The sequence below is a fragment of the Sitophilus oryzae genome, unplaced genomic scaffold (assembly GCF_002938485.1).
Source record: "Sitophilus oryzae breed Bouriz unplaced genomic scaffold, Soryzae_2.0 scaffold_469_pilon_pilon, whole genome shotgun sequence".
Classification (NCBI taxonomy): Eukaryota; Metazoa; Arthropoda; class Insecta; order Coleoptera; family Curculionidae; genus Sitophilus; species Sitophilus oryzae.
Window position 1 is genome coordinate 1,312,173 of NW_022147050.1, and position 18,565 is coordinate 1,330,737.

Here is an 18,565-nt window from a genome sequence, read left to right on the forward strand (position 1 = left end):
AACCCTCAGACCTACCATCTTCTGGGGAAAAGGAGTAATAAAATACACCTAGCCGGCCGAGAACGTAGCACAAGGGAACTATCGTCGCAGTCCTCACTGTGCCATAGCCATCCCGTGCTACAGTTGCAGCCAAAACTGTGCGGCAGCGTAACCGCCACAGTTAAACCTTTTCACGCAGCTTACACACAGCAATGATGGAACATTCGAGTGGGACAAAATTATCGTCCGGAGGTAAAATACCCCCTCAATCGGATCTCCGGGAGGGGGTGCCTACTCGAGCGTATCATCGGAGAAACAAAAAACATCAATGTTTCACGTTCGCGGCGTGGAACGTCCGCACTCTACTGGACAAGACAAATTCAAATCGACCAGAGAGAAGAACAGCACTGGTCTCACAGGAACTCCACCGATTAAATATAGATGTTGCCGCTCTAAGCGAAACACGCTTTGCAGATGAAGGTAGTCTCACTGAGGAGCATTACACCTTCTTTTGGAAAGGCCATCCCGCAACACACAGGAGAATTCATGGTGTAGGCATTGCGATCAAAAACGAAATCGCCACCAAGTTAACAGAAGTACCTATTGGTGTCTCCGAACGTCTTATGACCCTAAGGTACCCCATATCAGACAAAACTTACGTCAACATCATTAGTGCCTACGCTCCCACCCTTGACGCTAAAATTGAAGATAAGGATAAATTTTACCAAGCTTTACAAAATGCCCTTCAACGAATTCCAAAGCACGAACGAATCATCTTGCTAGGTGACTTTAATGCCCGTGTACAGGAAATATGGCCTGACGTATTGGGAAAACATGGAATGGGAAACGCAAATAGCAATGGTGAACGCTTATTAACAACATGCGCAGAGTATAATCTTTGCATCACCAATACGTGGTTCATGTTGAAGGACAAGTTTAAAGGTACCTGGAAACATCCTAGATCAGGCCACTGGCATCAATTGGACCACATAATCGTTCGAAGGACGCATCTAAAAGATGTTAGGCTCACAAAAGCTAGAGTAGATGCCGAATGCGGCACTGACCACCGACTTTTAATTTCAAAAATGAAAATCCAGTTAAAACCCAAACATCCACGCAAAACAACATGACCAGATTGAACGTACGGGGTCTAGAAAACAACAATACCGCCGACGCCCTCCGGGAAGCCATCAAAGAATCACTTCCACCGATAACTTCAATCTCAGTATTGGAAGCTGAACAAGGCTGGACACAATTAAGGGATGCGATTCATAAAACCAGCGAAGCAGTACTGGGAAAGTCGAACAAAAAGAAACAACCAGACTGGTTTGACGAAAATCAACCGCATATACAGGCTTTGTTGGAACAAAAGCATAGAGCATATCAAGCCGTCACTGCAAATCCACATAATCCAAGACTGGTAGACAACTTTAAAGCAGCCAACAACGCGCTTCGAAGAGAACTGCGCCAAGTAAAGGATAACTGGTGGTCACAAAAAGCGAATCAGATTCAAGAGTACGCCACGCATCACGATTATCGTAAATTCTTCGAGGCTGTAAAAGAAGTATACGGCCCAACTAAGAAGGTAAGCTGCCCAATCATGGCTCAAAATGGCGAACTCTAAAAGAGGAAGAACAAATTAGAAATCGCTGGAAAGAACATTACAGCCATATCCTTAACCAAGAAAACAACCCCAATATGGAAGCATTAAACACAATACCTCAGTATAACAGCCTCGATGTATTAGACATCCCAATAACAGAACAAGAAATAAAGACCTCCATAAAACAGCTTAAAAACAACAAATCAGCTGGCTGTGACGATATTCCGGCGGAAATCTATAAGTGTGCAAGTAAAGAACTTATTGGTCATCTTAAGGCTCTCTTTGATGTCGTATGGGAAAGCGGAGAGGTACCTCAGGATTTTCGCAATGCGAATATAGTGAATATATTTAAGAACAAAGGAAGTGCATCAGACTGCGGAAATTACCGGGGAATTTCGCTATTGGCTATCGGCGGAAAAATTCTTGCAAAAATAATGTCAAACCGCCTGCACCCACATATAGAAAAATTCTTCCAGAATCGCAAACGGGTTTTCGTACCAACCGCGGCACAGTCGATTCCATATTTTCCATCCGTCAACTACAGGAAAAAGTAAAAGAGCAGCAGTCTAAACTTTATGTTGCATTCATCGATCTAACACTTTCGCCTTCGACTCTGTGAACAGAGATGCGCTTTGGGCAATTATGGAAAAGTTCGGAGTACCCAACAAATTTCTTACAGTGTGTAAAAGCCTCCATAACAACAACAAGTCAAGAGTGTCACATCATGGATCACTGAGCGACCCATTCCTAACAAATACAGGAGTTAGGCAGGGATGTGTCTTAGCGCCTCTCCTATTCAACATATTCATGGCAGCGCTCTCCATTATAGTGGACAGCAAACTGCAGGAGAGAGGATTGGGCATTAGATACAGATATGACGGCGGTCTGTTCAACATAAAAAGACTCAGGGCAAAAACACGTACAAAATTTATCACAGAACTTCAATACGCTGACGACTGCGCTCTAGTTGCAAACACGGTACAACAATTACAAGAAATGTTGAACACATATACCTGGGCATACGAGGCTTTGGGCCTTAAGCTGAACATCGGCAAAACTAAAATCATGTGCACTCCCCCGGAAGATCACAACAATGCTATAAAAATCGGAGAAGAACTATTCGAATATGTGGCGGAATTCAATTACCTTGGCAGTTTGATTTCGGAAAAGGCCAATATTGACTCTGAAATTCAGCACAGGATTAGTAGCGCCTCAAGAGCATTCTGGAAATTAAAAGACAGGGTTTTCTACAATCATGACTTGAGTACAAAAACAAAACTTGCAGTATACCGAGCAATTATAATCCCCACCATGATATATGGGAGCGAAACCTGGGTGCCTTACCGCCGACACATGAACGCATTGAACAAGTTGCAACAGAGACACCTTAGACAACTCTTAAGAGTCCGGTGGTTCCATCATGTCTCAAACGTATCGGTCCTTGAAAAATCTAACTGCGAGAGTATTGAAGTCATGGTCACAAAATCCCGCTTAAGATGGGCTGGTCACGTATGCAGAATGCAAGAAAACCGCATACCAAAATCTCTGCTTTACGGTGAGCTTGTGGACGGTAAGAGGAGGCCGGGTGGACAACTGAAAAGATACAAGGACATTTTCCACGAAAATTTAAAGGGAATTAACATGCAGAATGAGTGGGAAAAAGCAGCTCACAATAGAACTCAATGGAGAAGGGTTGTAAACTCAGTTAACAGCGGCAACCAAAAAGTAGAGAGGCAACAAAGCAATGAGATTTTTGAATGTCCGGAGTGCGGTAGGCAGATAACATCACGTATCGGGCTTTTCAGTCACAGAAAAGCTCATGAAAGAAAACGCCTTGCGTGACCATTTTCTTTATGTGTGTCGAATACTCGTCAGCGAGTAACGGCTGTATGTATGTATGTATGTATGTATGTAAAGAAAAACTAGGAACCACCGATTTCATCAGATGCTTTCTAATGCTGAAAAACAAGGACAGTTCCCATTCCGATTTCAAAATTGGAGTGCAAAAGAGGTGTCACTTAGTGCAGCTTAAGGACAAAAATATGTGGCCGCCGGGAACCATAATAGATTCAACCTCAACTTCCTTAAACCAAGCTTCGCTAACTTCTTCGGCTGAACCTGCTCAAAATCTCAAAATAAACATCATTGAGAACCGCAAGCTACCTCACCTACTTGACCCACCACTGGCAACTATCCCAAGGGAGGTAAGAACTATTAAGATTGGTTCTGAGAGGGAGGCTATAGCTGCTTGCAAGTCCCTGGCGATGGAAAATCCAGAAATTATTGTGCAGGGAAGTACGAAGAGAGATGGTTTGGTAGTTATGGACCCGATGACTCCACCTATAGCACGGCTGTCTCAGGACTCAGATGCGGTAAATGGACGTTACGTGTTGGCCAGGTTGAGGGACCCCTCCATTTTGAAATCTCTTAGGTTATTCCTTGCCTATCTTCACGACCAACCATCCAGTGTGTGTTTTGAAGGACACACTAGTACCAGCATCAAATTGATGCTTGCATCAGAAGGGCTACCTAGTGACCTGGACTCCTTGCGTAAGTTGTACTACCGCTTCCACAACGCCTATGGTATTGGTTCAACTGAAGTTGATGCAGATCTTTCAGCTTTCAGGACATTCTTTTCTGCGGAGAGCCTTCTACGACTTCAAAAGATTAGAGAAAGTCATTGCACATATTATTCCAGTGGCTCCCCAAATTAGAGTAAACATTTTTAGTTGAATTGACGCGAACAGAGGATCAAGCACCCTCTGAAAAGTTAAGCGATAGCAAGCTTGGTCTTTCCTTATTAATATTCAGTCCTTAAGACATAAAACAGATGAATTATATCTTACTAGAAGAACATGAATTTCCAGATATCATTGCCATAATTGAGCACTGGTTAAATTTTGATGAGCCTGTGTTTGTTAAAAATTATACCACAGTGGCTAGATTTAATAGAACAAATTTTTCTCATGGAGGTACTATGATAATGTCTTTAAACAACGACTTTTCCGAGGTAACTAGGTACAATGATTTGTTATCTGAAAAAGTATTCGAATTTTCCATTGTCCACCATAATGCTTATGACCTTTACATTATTTGTATTTATAGAACACCTGACTCTGACGTGCAATTATTCTGTCATAATCTACTAAGCTTGCTTGAGTCCCTGCCCTTAAAAAGCAAATTAATTTTGTGTGGTGATCTTAATATTGACTTTCTTAGTGTATGTGCTGCTCAGGAGTTTCTTCAGTCCATTTTTGATTCTTTTGGAATAGCCATGCATGTAGGCTCACCTACCAGAATATCCAATACCAGTTCTAGTACTATAGACTATGTTGTGTCATCTTTTGATCCTAACTCCATCACCTGCAACGTCTTTAGCTCGGGTCTCTCTAATCATGAAGCAGTTTTAACTGAATTTTCGATAAAGTCCAAAATCAAAAATGCCCCTCGTAAATCATGCCGTATTTTTTCTGAAAAGAATACTCAAAAGTTCAGACACTTATGTAAAATAACCAACTGGGATACTAGCTCTTATGATGCCGACACCGAATTTTCTATTTTCGTAAAAACATTAACCAGTCTAGCGTTTAAATCCTTTCCTCTTAGGCCTATAAAAAATAAGCATAATAAACCTTGGATCACTAAAGGTCTACGCATATCTTCTAAAAACATGCGTTCATTATCTCACTTAAAAAATTCTCAGACAGTCTCTTCTTCCACAAATACGTAAAACTATACAGAAAAATTTATCATAAGACTATAAGTGCCGCTAAGGACCTTTATTATAATAGGAGAATAGTCAATTATGGTAATGTTGCTAAAGAAACATGGTCTATTGTGAATGAATTGAGAAACAAAGCTTTTCTTCGTCTAGCAATATCTCTAACTCACCTGAGAACCTTAACGATTACTTTGTAAATGTAGCGAAAAACTTAACTAATACCATATGTCCTCCTCATGATCCACTTTCTTATCTCTCTAATGATAATGTAAACTTACACAGTTTCTTTTTTTCGCCCGTAGTTTTAGAAGAGCTTTGCAGTACAATTAATACCATCAAAAATAAATCCTCTTCTGGGACCGACGGGCTAACTTTAAAAATGTTTTCGAATCTGCCAGAAAGCACTCTGAATCACCTAACAACTTTAATAAACATGTCGTTCCAAAATGGTATTTTTCCAAAATGTCTTAAGACGGCAATAATCATTCCTCTGCATAAAGGAGGAGACAAAGATGAAGCTTCTAACTATCGCCCAATTGCACTCCTTCATACGCTATCTAAGATCATAGAAAGGTTGGTTAAAAGAAGGCTGGTGTCTTTTCTGTTTAAGTACAAAATACTTAGTAAATATCAATTTGGATTTCTAAGCAACAAGTCCACAAATGACGCTATGTTTTCCCTCCTTAATAAAGTTTACTCCAGCCTAAACAACCATCATTCTGCAGCAACAATTTTCTGTGATTTTTCTAAGGCGTTCGATTGTGTAAATCATAAGATCCTAATTAATAAACTCCAGCACTATGGGTTCAGGGGATCATGTCTCGAATGGTTTAAGTCGTATCTGAGCAACAGAAGTCAACTTGTGAGGGTGGATATCACGTTGTCTTCTAGCAAGCCAATAGAATGTGGAGTACCACAAGGCTCAGTACTAGGCCCTATTTTGTTTCTTCTTTTTATTAACGACATTGCTAACATAAACATTAGTGGCAAAAATATGTTTTTGCGGACGACACTAGCTTCACTTGGAGCAACAAGGACATCACGGCACTTCATAGGATTATATCAAATGACTTAATCACCATTAAATCTTGGTGCGATTCGAACCTCCTGAGTCTCAACATTTCTAAAACTAAAGCTTTGTCGTATAAAAACTCGCTGCAGCCTTTTGTACTTAACAACACCACCATTGACGTCGTAAAATCTGTAAAATTCTTAGGGCTTGTTGTGGACAATTCTCTGAAATGGGACACACATATCGAAGCTTTGTCGAACAAATTGAGCTCTGCCTGTTTTGCATTAAGGTCTGTTTCTAAGGAGCTTAACTTGTCAGTGGTTAGAACTGTTTATTATGCACTTTTTGAGTCGCACCTCAGGTATGCCCTTCCATTCTGGGGTACGTGTTGTGCCACTAAATTTGACCGCATTTTCAAGCTCCAGAAGAGAGCTGTTCGATATTCACTGGGACTAAACAGCAGAACTCATTGCCGGGACTTTTTTAAAGAATTAAAAATATTGACTCTTCCTTATTTATATTTGAATTCGTTTGCCTAATACGTAGACATGGATACATACATTAGCTTTCTCAAGAAAGGCCATCTCACACTTATCCACTCAGGAACGCGGAGCAAGATCTTTATCTACCTACCCCACGCTCAGAGTTAGTTAAAAGTTCAATATTATACAACTCGAAAAAAATGCACAATCACCTGCCATTTGAAATCATGACATCGTTTTTTTTCATTTCGCAAAGCATTGAACTCTTATGTACTAGACAAGGCTTTCTACGCCGTAAATGAATTATATTTTGAAAATCGAATTTGATCTTGTAAACACTGGTCTAATGTTTGCTATTGCTATATTTACTAATGACATCGAAATGAATTTATTTAGAGGTCATTGATATTTTACTATAAACTAGCTAAATATTTTTGAATATTATTTTTATTTTTTTGTTCTTTGACATTGTAAACATTTATAAATGTTTATTTTAACAATAAGACTGACAATATTATTTGTATAATGTTTTGTATTATCTTTTGTTTGTTTATTTGTGTACCTTGTTTTTTTACTTTGTTTGTTAGTTTACCTTTGTCTACAAATTGAAAAATTTTTTGACAATAAAGGCATTTATTTATTTATTTATTTATTATTATTTATATAAGAAACGCTCTTTTAAATGAGCTCTCGTTTGTTCGATTCCGATTATCCAGTCCGAAGTTATTAACATTGAAATAAAAAAAGATCTAACCTTCCCCCACCACTTTATTTTAGCAGATAGGGGAAAATGGTTCTTACAAAAAAAAATACTAAATTTACTGATGATTATGAAGCTATTATTTATAGTACAATTTCAAAATAACTTGTAACGAATGGTAACATTCGCCAGGCTTTATTCTCGGCTTTAGGCGTTATCCTCGGCTTTAGGTCTGCAATAAAATTCCTATATTTTTATTATAGGACCTACAGATGCCCGACGCACTATTGCAGGACCCTGTGTAGTAATTTTCCATAGGGTATTTTCTATTCTGAAGGGAGGAGTAGAGGTGTCAAAGGCACCCCTTCCGGCATTCATCTACACTTTCTGTGTTCTGTGGAATATGTATATTATGCCATTTAACTAAATTTTTGCTAAATTATTCATTTGTTTAGGTATGTACTTACTAGGATCAAAAAACACAATTGCTTTCACACATGCAAATTCAGTATCGTCAATTTGAACATCGGTCATAGGTTTGACTAGTTCGTCTATGATTCGACTTCCTATTCTGGATATGTTAAAATCTGCAGGGCTGCGGTCAGGAGCTGCTGGAAACAAACAAAACCAATTATTTTCAAATGAACATTGTATTTCAAGAAAATATTCTGGATTTTTCGCCACTAGAAGAAAATCTACAAATAAAAAAGTTATTTTTTGTAAACACCACTGGGCGTTGATACAACGGAGACCAATTTGTCAGTGTACCAATTTAGTAGACCAATTTAGTAGCAAAACAAAAAGTCGACAAAAAATGTTTCTCGTTTCAGGAAGTATATCTTCTCAAGTCGCGTGTCGTTAGAAGCAAAAAAAAACAAAGAACAATGAAATGCCATACCTTAAATGGCTGGCTAATACGTAATTTCTTATAGTTTAAATCAATATTCGATTGAACAGAAATTTTAATACTATAACTTAATATATAACATAAACAGACATAGATAACATATGTAATTCTTATGTCTACCAAAATCGATACGATAATATGAGTTGAATTAAGTATATAGTTATCGAGTTTAAAAAGAATAATAATGTTGAAAAAGATATAGCGAAGAAAATGTTGACGTTGAAAGAGTAAAGCTAGAATTTTATTGCTGCAACATTGCCAAAACTTCGCAAAGCAAGGTGTAACATTGCTTTTTTCATTGTAGGGAGGTATATGCAAGGACGCAGGGTAGCTCGATCTTCCGCCCAAAAACATTGCAGTGCAAGGTTAAAAAAGAAATGTTGATGCAAGGTTATTTGAGATGTTTTAGCAATATTGTTAATTTTACGTCAATACAAATTAGTAAAAATATGTTGTATCTATATTTCAAAACTTATTACCCATTAAACTTTCTAGTTCGTTATAACTTATTAACTGACTTATTGCTAAAATAAAATAGCAAAAAATCGATAATATTCGCAATAAAAAACAATTTTATTTATCGCAGAGTAAATATAAAAATTATTTTTTAATATTTACTTATCTATTAATGAAACAGTTTTTTCTTGCGAACGTTAGCAATTTTATGTTAAGAAAAGTAACAATGATATGAAAAGAACTGCTAATCGTAATTTTTACTATTTATCGGATGCCCCTAGATAGGGACCAATGAAACAGAAAAATCATTCATATAACAGCTAACAGAGCCCCACCACCCCGATAGCAACCGAGTTGCTGATATTTTCTGTCACAACGAAAAACATTGTAACGAGAATCGAATAATTCCGTATCTAAAAAGTCTGAGTCAAGTTCGATGCATAGTTTTTGCTTTAAAAAATTAAAGTAATTTTATTTCAGGGTCAAATCCTAAAAATCTGATGTGGTGGTTCATTAAGATATAATTAGGGTTTATTAAGATCCATAATAATAACGGAGTTGAATACACGTTATTTTTCAGAAAATTTTACCAACCTTATTTCAAAAGTCAAGATGTTTAGAATTTAGAACATTATCTGAAGTTTTTTTCTTAGAATATGACCAAGAATCGTTCCCTTCAATATTAGCATGTCATTAAGGAACACCCTGTATAAGAACAACTTTTGATAGAAGACTCATTTTTATTTCAAAGGTTGCATTATAATAATAAAAACAATTCAGTGGCGGCTCGTCAGGGTAGGCAAGGTACTAAGATTTTGGCAGAATTTAAGCGATTTATTATATTACATTATTGACTATTATTGTTGTCAATACATAAAAATACGGTTAATACACGGAAGTGTGTTTTAATAATCAATATTATTTTAATATTTGTGGTCTTGTATATTAACATATTCACTACCGCTGGCGTACGCTGACCGCTGACTGTGCCGCTGCGTTAGAAAACAAAATAATTTTGACCGTTGGAGTGCCTTTGTTCGGCGATTTCTATATCGCCTACTATCAGAGTCGATGCACAACGTACGGCAGTATTCTGTCTCTGTCTAACTCATCATGCGGTAGCGACGCGACGTAAGTTGGAGTTGTATCATATTAAGGCAGGGCTTAGGCGAAATCTCCGGTCGCCTTCGCATGAAGTCGTGGAGGCTCGGTAGGCTTTGATATTAAGGGGATATTCCGGATATTTCATAAGGAGATATATCGCATTTCGTTAAGGGGATATTTTATATGATTCATTATACGTAGCATTTTAAACTTTTATACGAAAATTCAAAAAACGTTTAAAGCAAATTGGAAACATTTTTCGGGCTTGTTCGAAATTATTAAAAATGATATAACCGGTTGTATTTCAGAACACGCCACAGAAATATAAGAATCCGAAATAAAAAAGCGCGTTATTTTATTCGGTGCAAGAAGACAATACAACAGATATTACAGAAAAGTCTCTGTGCTGTTTCAATTCGATATGTTAATAAAAGCGGCTAAGTCAAATATCTTTGCGAATTTTATTTTACGAAATATTAGACAACATTGTTATACATTTAGAAATAAGGTTTGCAGATAGGTACTCGTATGTCTCAATTATTTTTATTTATCTCTTCCGGATCCGAAATTTAAAGAATCCTATAAAATTTCCAAAGCATTTAACATCTCATTTAACAAACTTGTTATATTGATACACTTCCAACTTCCAACGCATTTAATAGTGATTTAACAAACAAAAAATGTTATTGACCAACATAAATTAATGAATAAATTGCAGGTATTAATAATAAATGTGATAATTTCGAGCATAAAATAATTTAAGGAGAATAATCCTGGAAATATATTTCCAGAGTCTTTCAAATTGTTTGTTTTGTTTGTTACTACGCCATTTACAAGGAGGTACTTGAGTTGAGGGATATTTTTCATTTTTGAAATGCATTAAAATTTATAGTAGAGATTCCATGAAAAATAAACGTTTATCGCCACTTGGCCTTACTTTCAATCTAAAAAGATCTTTTCACAGCTCTTCAACTTTAGGTTAGGCAACTTAAAATTTTGTCGCCTACCCAGTCACACGGATCACGAGCCGCCACTGAAACAATTGTTAGATATTTTTTCTCCATAAAGTAATTTTTTATGGGTTTTCTCATCAACATATTTCGGTTAGTTTCATATCTAATTCATACTTTAAACACAATTTCATTTTATTTATTTAACAATAGAATAAATTATTTTATATATCCTTGAACATCTCCAGAATAGAATTACTTTTTCTTTTCATATTTGCCTTAAAAATGCAGTCGTAATTACAAAAACAATTGTTGGGTAAATAAAATTAATTTATTGACTTTACAAAATAGTATTTTATTGCCCTGTCAATACGTAGTTGATAAAATTTATTATTGCTTCCAGCAATAAGACGAGGTAAACCCGGTATTGTAATACAATACCAAAAAAACTACTTAAAACAATTAATTATCGCATATTTTCTAAAAAAAAATATTAATTTGAAAAAGAAGACACTTTGAATTCCCTAACTTACGGTTTTAAATAGTTTGGATACTGTGAAGGGAAATCCAAAACAATAAGCCTACGCGTTTGTTGACTTGTAATTTTTAGTCGGCCGACTATTTAATTGCAAAAGTCAAAACAATACATACTTATGGAACCGATCGGCCGATTGCATGTAAGCGCGGCTCCATAAGGATATATTGATTACAAATATGCAACTAAATAATCGGCCGATTAAAAATTGCCTGTCAGTGTATAGCTTAAGGCTACGCAATGCAATCAAATATTGGGCCGATCGGCTCCATAAGAATGTATTGTTTTCAGTTTTGCAACTAAATAGTAGGCCGACTAGAAATTACATGTCACGTTAGAATTATCCTAAAAAAAACTCACAAGAGAAAGGCAGAAAAATGCATGCTTCATTTAGAAATATGTAATAATTACTTTTATTTAAATAATATGCGATAATTGTTTTTAGTAGTGTATTAAAAACAAACATAGATGCTGAACTTGATATACCTACACATATGTCCAAAATTATTGCATATGATTGGTGGGTAAAATTAAAAGACGTTTCAGGAAATATTAACTTATGAAGTTAATCATGACTTAGTTTAGATCACATGAGAAATCTATTTCTGTATTATAAACTTTTATTACAACTAAATTTAATATATAGTAGAAAATTAATTTATAATAAATATATATATTTTTTGCACTGATAAATACTATGAAGCCTCCCTTGGATATTACAAGTAGCAGTTAGTCTCTTAAAAGATCTCTATTTGTCGAAGAAGTCGAATTTGCTAAACAAAATCAGCGTTTTATTTTCAAAGGCTTTTTCAGGCTCAATGTAACATGACTTCGTCTGATAGCGACTTTGAGACTCTTTATATGTAGTCTTGTGCTTATTAGGTATTAAACATTCAGTGCAGGAAAAATTAAGTGGAAAAAATTAACAGTAGGTTTTTTATTCATTTTAGTAACAAGTTGGTGTTTTTCAAAAACATAAGAATCCGAGAGTTTAAGTATATAATTGCGAAGTTCAAAGGAGAAAGCCTAATTCTCTATTACAGTTGGAGGTTGGAACCTACAAAACAGCACAATAAAGCACTAATTTACCACAATACAGCGCTTTTACTTTTGCTCTGGATGCACGTTTCGCTATCCATGTTCGCATCATCAGCAGATGATTAAAACCAAAGAAAAAAAAATCGTGGGTGTTTGGGAAGGCTTGAAAGGAAACAATTATGTTTTTGCGACGTTTCGCGACTTTATTGTCGCTATTTCAGGCACTCTAGGAGAAGCAGTTTTTTAAAAAAATAACAAAATAAAATTAACTAGTCACTTACCCAAAACATAAATATATTAATTCATATGCCTACAAACATTCATGGCAATTCCAACCGCCAAAACATAATTGATTAGAAGTGAAACGTCGCGAGTCGCGAAACGGCGCAAAAACATAATTGTTTCCTTTCGAGCCTCCCAAACACCCACGATTTTTTTTATGCGTATTAACTACTGGAAACTAATAATAATCATAATTAAAACTAAACTAATGTCTACAAAATGAGCCTTTATATTCCCACTCAGTTGGCACCGAGTAGGCGTGGCGAAGAACTAGCCAAAGAAGTTAAAACCAACCGAGCGTAACAATTAATTATCAAAACTAGAGCAGTAGGGACAGGTAGGGACAGAGAACTGGAAGAAATTGGACCATTGTCTTATGTTCATACTATCTTTATATTTATTAATTTTGACGCACTCATATGCATCTAATTGTCTGTAATTTGAGACCTGTTTAAACTTGTGTATAGTGCTAATAATAAATTACAACAATTATTATACAACTACAGATAAAACACATCCACTGGAAAGGAAAGGTGGGGTATTTATGAAATTTCATGTAAAGATTGTAAATATCAGAATCAGCATCAGAAATAAAAATGTTGGGTAAACTAGAAGATCAATATTAACTAGATTTAAAGAATATATAGCTCAGATAAGATATGGCAGACCGGATAAATCTTGCGTTGCTGAACTAATTAAACAGGTATCAAATTACAGGCAATTAGATGCATATGAGAGCGTCAAAATTAATAAATGTAAAGATAGTTATTTATTATTATTCATTAACAGTTTTGGTGTATTGTGGCAAACTAGTGTTTTATTTTGGTTCACTCCATATATTAAAATTTATTTTAAAACTAGCTGTAATTCGAAGTCGGTTAGAAAAGTTCCCCAGTTATTATCAAATTCAGAGAGCGAGGTCAGATTGTTACCCTTAAGAGGCGGCTATTACACTATAAAATGTCTTTGTTAAAGATTTTATTTAAATTATATTTTATGAAGAATTTGATAGTGTAATATGTCTGATTTTATTAAATATTGTATTTAACACTATCAAATTTTTCATCAAATATCTTTTATAAAAGATCTTTGACAAAGAAATTTGATAGTGTAACAGTAACCTAATCGATCTGGGGTGGAACTCTGTAACTAAATAGCGATTGGTAGCGATGAAGAATACTGTCGCTTTCCGTTTAGTTTCTATGGCCAAGGTCAGTATTCTTCATCGCTACCGATCGCTATTTAGTTACAGAGTTCTACCCCTGGATGCATTAATATTTTGATATTCTATGCACTAACCTAACTTTTAGGTCACTGATTCTATGCTGATGGCAATAGTGTTCGCTCTAAAACAGAACATAATTGAGATTAAAAGACGTTAATACGATCTAAAACATACATAGATTTATATGAAAAAAAATTGTAGTAATTTTTGCTACAATAGATTACAGTACTTACCAGTCCTACTATTTTTGATAGTTCTACGGCTTCTGGCTCTATGAGGGCAATATATGCCTGAAAAATCCATATTGGTCCAAGAATTTTTCCGAATTTGTATTATTAGACATTACGAAGTGTCGTGTGAGGTTAGGTTAACAACAGTCACCATTTTCTTAATTATGCAACAGAAATATTCTTTTTGTAGTAATGGAATGCTAGGATTTTTGACATAACTCTTATTATTATAACTCTTATTTATTATTAATATTCAGCTTGAACTTTTTTTCTAGATACTCTTCTGTTAATAATCTAAACTTATTAAAAGAAGAAAGTTAAAACTAACCCGTTAACATACATCGGAATCATTCGGAATAATGAATCTATTATTAGTAATCGACCAATTAGATTGTAAGAAATCTAACTTTTTCTAAAAATACAAAATCGTAGCGCAGGGGAATACGGGGACGGTGAAAATGCCTTCGCCCTCTAGAGAGTCTCTAATAGAGACCGAAACTAACAGATACAATTAATTGAAACTGCATATCTAGGTTTATTTATAATCGAGGGTTTGAGGATATTGAAACATTGGAAGGAAACATTTTTGGACATGTCTATATAAAATTTTCGTGACAGAATCACTCAAAATCTTTATTTAAATACCTAGCCTATTGAAATTTGGCTAGGAATTTAAATAAAACGCTGAATATAATACGCAATCTAATTAATAATTACTTACTAGCCGTGTGTTTGGTAATTATACAGTTGTTCCCTAACAGTAAAACGTCTTTCAGATGCATCGATCTCCTGGCTAAGCCTAGTAACAAATGTTCCCCTGCGTGTGCCCTTAACAAAGCAACCTGTAAAGAAAAAAAAGATAGAATGATGATCCTACAACCACAAGTTATGTACAAAGCGATCCAAAATAGTTGATTGAAATAGTTGGCTATTCTGATTTTGCTCATTTGGTTATTGGCAATAAATTTAAGAAATTCAAATATTTATCTGCTGTTTATCATCAGCGGCAAAACAAACGAACAAGTAAATAATATGATTAATTTCTTAATGAGATGAAAAATAAATGGATTTAATCTGAAGCTTTTCTAATTTAATTTTTGAATGAGCCTCTCAAAATATAGGTTAGGTTACGTACACGTTTGACAATAAAACGCACATTAACCCTTAACCACAGAGTTGCGGTCTGTCAGACCTTTAGCATGTTGCAACTTTTTATATACACCCACCCGTGCGCCCTTTCAGCGGCACGGTGTGATCTACCTTTCCTTTCCTCAGTAACACCTCGACAGCCGACAGGTTATTATATTGTTTTTAGTAGTGCTATTGTTATACCCATTTAAAACTTGAACGCGGTCCGAGAGACCTGCCGTCTGTGTAAGTGTAACAAATTGTATATTTAAAATATTTGCCAATTGCATGAAATGTTGCATTTTTTGGTACAAATATGGATTCTTTACGGGGAACATCTGCCTCAGTTCGCTGTGGTGATGTAATGCACAGATCCACGGGTCTCCTGGGAAGTTAGGGCATACATAAGGCGTGTATTGAAAGCGAATGAAGAATTTCAGGTTAATGATGATGAAGAAGAAGGAAATCTTAAAAAAAGAAAACCTTGTTCCACGTGCCCATCTGACGACACAGAAAGACGGCATACTTCTGTTATGCTTGTAAAAGGTCCATTTGCCTTGAATGTTCAAGACATGTATTTAAAATATGTTCTTCATAATCCTCAAATTGTAAATTGCCCTTTTTTTTGTTTTTAAATATTTATCATATAAAATTATTTTTTTGTGTTGCCTTATGCTTAAATAATGATATTTTTTTAAATATATAGTTACCTAAATAAATATTTGCCTTTAGCTTATAAAAATGTTTAAGTATGTAAAAATTTGGGATTTTTACAATATTTCATAATAAAGATTTACCATATCTGGCTTTAATTTATCAGTATAAATCCTACAGAGGTTATGTTTAGGTCTATATTTGACAAAACAAAAATAATATTAGATATAAAAAAGTTGCAAGCACTAATTACAATGACCAAAAAACAGGTCTCTCAGACCTCACCTCTGTGCTAATGCGACTAGGTTTCATAGACTGGTTTTGTCCCAAAAAACTGTTACAAGGTATGCCATATAAAGATAGGTTCATATATACACGCGAATTGCGAACTGCGAATATCTCAAAATAAAAGCGTCTTTTATTTACATAGTTCATATAATAACGAAATTCGCAATGAATTCTAGGGATATTTGTGTCTTTAAACACATGTTGAAAATATTATTTGAGTAAAGAATTTTATTTTTGTCTCCAGTTTTTCGTCACGGTGCACAGTGTTGCGAAAATGGTCATTTTGGGACAAAAATCCTAGAGTCTTCAAATCAGTCTTTTTAATTCATTTTGGCACAAAATATAAATAAATAAACATATTTATTAATATTGCAATGAATAAATTTTAAATGAAACTTAAGAATTACAAAAATAATATTAACATAAATAAAACTAATATAAAACCAAAAAAAATACAGTCTGATTCAAAATACGTACACAGATTTTAAGCGGGCGTATTCACGAGAACACTAAGAAAAATATTTCATACAATCGTTTGTTCTAACTTGCTTCGTTTTCTAGATACAAGGTGTATTGCGTCAAAAAGTGCATGTTAGTAGCAGCAACGGAGCACAGATTTATAATGTCCAAATATAAGGCTATTTATATACAAAATCTGTTCGATGCGTTTTTTACGTTTTTTTTAAAGCTTACTTAAAGTTTGATACTTTATTTATAATAATAATTAATACACTTACCTTCACTAACAGCAAACATAGCAAAATAAAACTTATATAAATGCTATTAAAGAAACAATCTGCTACTAAAGTGACAGCGAAAAACGTTCAACACTTAATGCTATATTGAGTAATTTTATTATAGAAATATAAACAAATTTTTGTGACCTGTAGGCATTACTGGTAATTTTGCTTTGATTTAATAAGTACGGATATTTTACTGCTAAAATAACACATTTTTTAAATTCGAATTTAAATTTGGATTTTCGTATTTTTGTCCATGGACCGTAACACTGTGCTGCGCCGTGATAGCATATACATACGTTTATTTTTATAACTATATTTTTTTGTGTATAGGACGAAGCTACTTATTTTTGGCATAGAAGACGATCTATTGCTGTATATTTATTAATAAGAAAAACAACAAAAATAAAATACATAGAAGAACTGGAACATGTGAAATATTTAAAAAGTGAAAACAGCAAGGAGCATATCACAATTTAGTGTAATAAATGAGAATTAACGATAAAAAAAATCGAAACTACCACAGAATTTCTAAAGGATTTCGATTCTCGATGGTTTTGAAAATTTTCCAACATTACCAGTTTGCAGTCAAAACATTGAACTTTCATACTACAAAATAAAAAAAAATGAAATTAGACTGTAAAAAAATGAAGTACCTAATAATGATTATGTCTAATTGGTTCATACCTTTTTAGTTTCTTCCATCTTAATCAATGTTTATATTATTATAACCATAACAAAAAATAAATAATAAAGTAAATTCTTTTCGCAGTCTTTCTTTAAATAAGTGTTTTCGATAAAATGTAGTGAGTGGAGAATTATAAATAAGTGGAATTTTAAACTGGAATAACAAAATTTTACAAAATTTATATTTTTACCTGTTTTTACCGTCAAATGTAAAATTTAATCTGTCAACAGTTGTCAATTTATATTTTATTTTGCCCGTTATCCGTAGATCGTGTTTTAAATTTTTTTTTTGATTTGTATACGGCTCTGTCCTTGTGTTTTTTCATTTTTTTTAAATGTAGACAATGGTTTTTAAGTGTTGTGTTACTGGCTGTAAGAATTACCAAAAAGATGCCCAAATGCATATGTTTCCGAAGGAACAAACAGTAAGTGTTAACACGTGTTACATAGTATAAACCAAGATAGTTTCCCTTCCTTTAAGATTGTTAATTAATTGTAAAATAGGTTGCCTTAATTGTTATAGATCTAGATAGTTTTATTATTATAATGTTTGTTGTTTTATTTATCAGTTAGGGCTTTGTGCTTGCGAAATGACTAATTACGACCTTTTTGGAGGGGTCAGAAATTTTTTATCCCGGAAAATGTCAAAAATCTGTCAAACATCTATAATCATGTTTTTTTACCTTTCCTAAGCGATAACCATAGACTAATGTCATGTACTAGAGATAGATTGGACACTGATATAAAACAAATGGGTCCGTCATTTAGAGCCACCTGGTGATCCGGAAGAAACTAATGGAGAGTTTTGGCATAACATAATTTTAGCGTTCCTTATTACTTATTA

General features: G+C 34.5%; 1 protein-coding gene across 4 annotated transcripts in view; it reads right to left on the reverse strand.

Annotated features, from left to right (window-relative positions):
* The window catches only part of LOC115886142 (hepatocyte nuclear factor 4-gamma), a 151,499-nt gene that overhangs the window by 16,765 nt on the left and 116,169 nt on the right, over positions 1–18,565 (reverse strand). For 3 of the 4 annotated variants that reach the window (XM_030905216.1, XM_030905217.1, XM_030905214.1), the window contains exons 6-7: positions 14,946–15,066; positions 7,965–8,108 (exon numbers count right to left, since the gene is read on the reverse strand). In XM_030905216.1, the coding sequence (XP_030761076.1) occupies positions 7,965–8,108; positions 14,946–15,066 (265 nt within the window). The remainder of the gene's footprint in view (positions 1–7,964; positions 8,109–14,945; positions 15,067–18,565) is intronic. The other variant, XM_030905215.1, reaches the window with a different exon arrangement.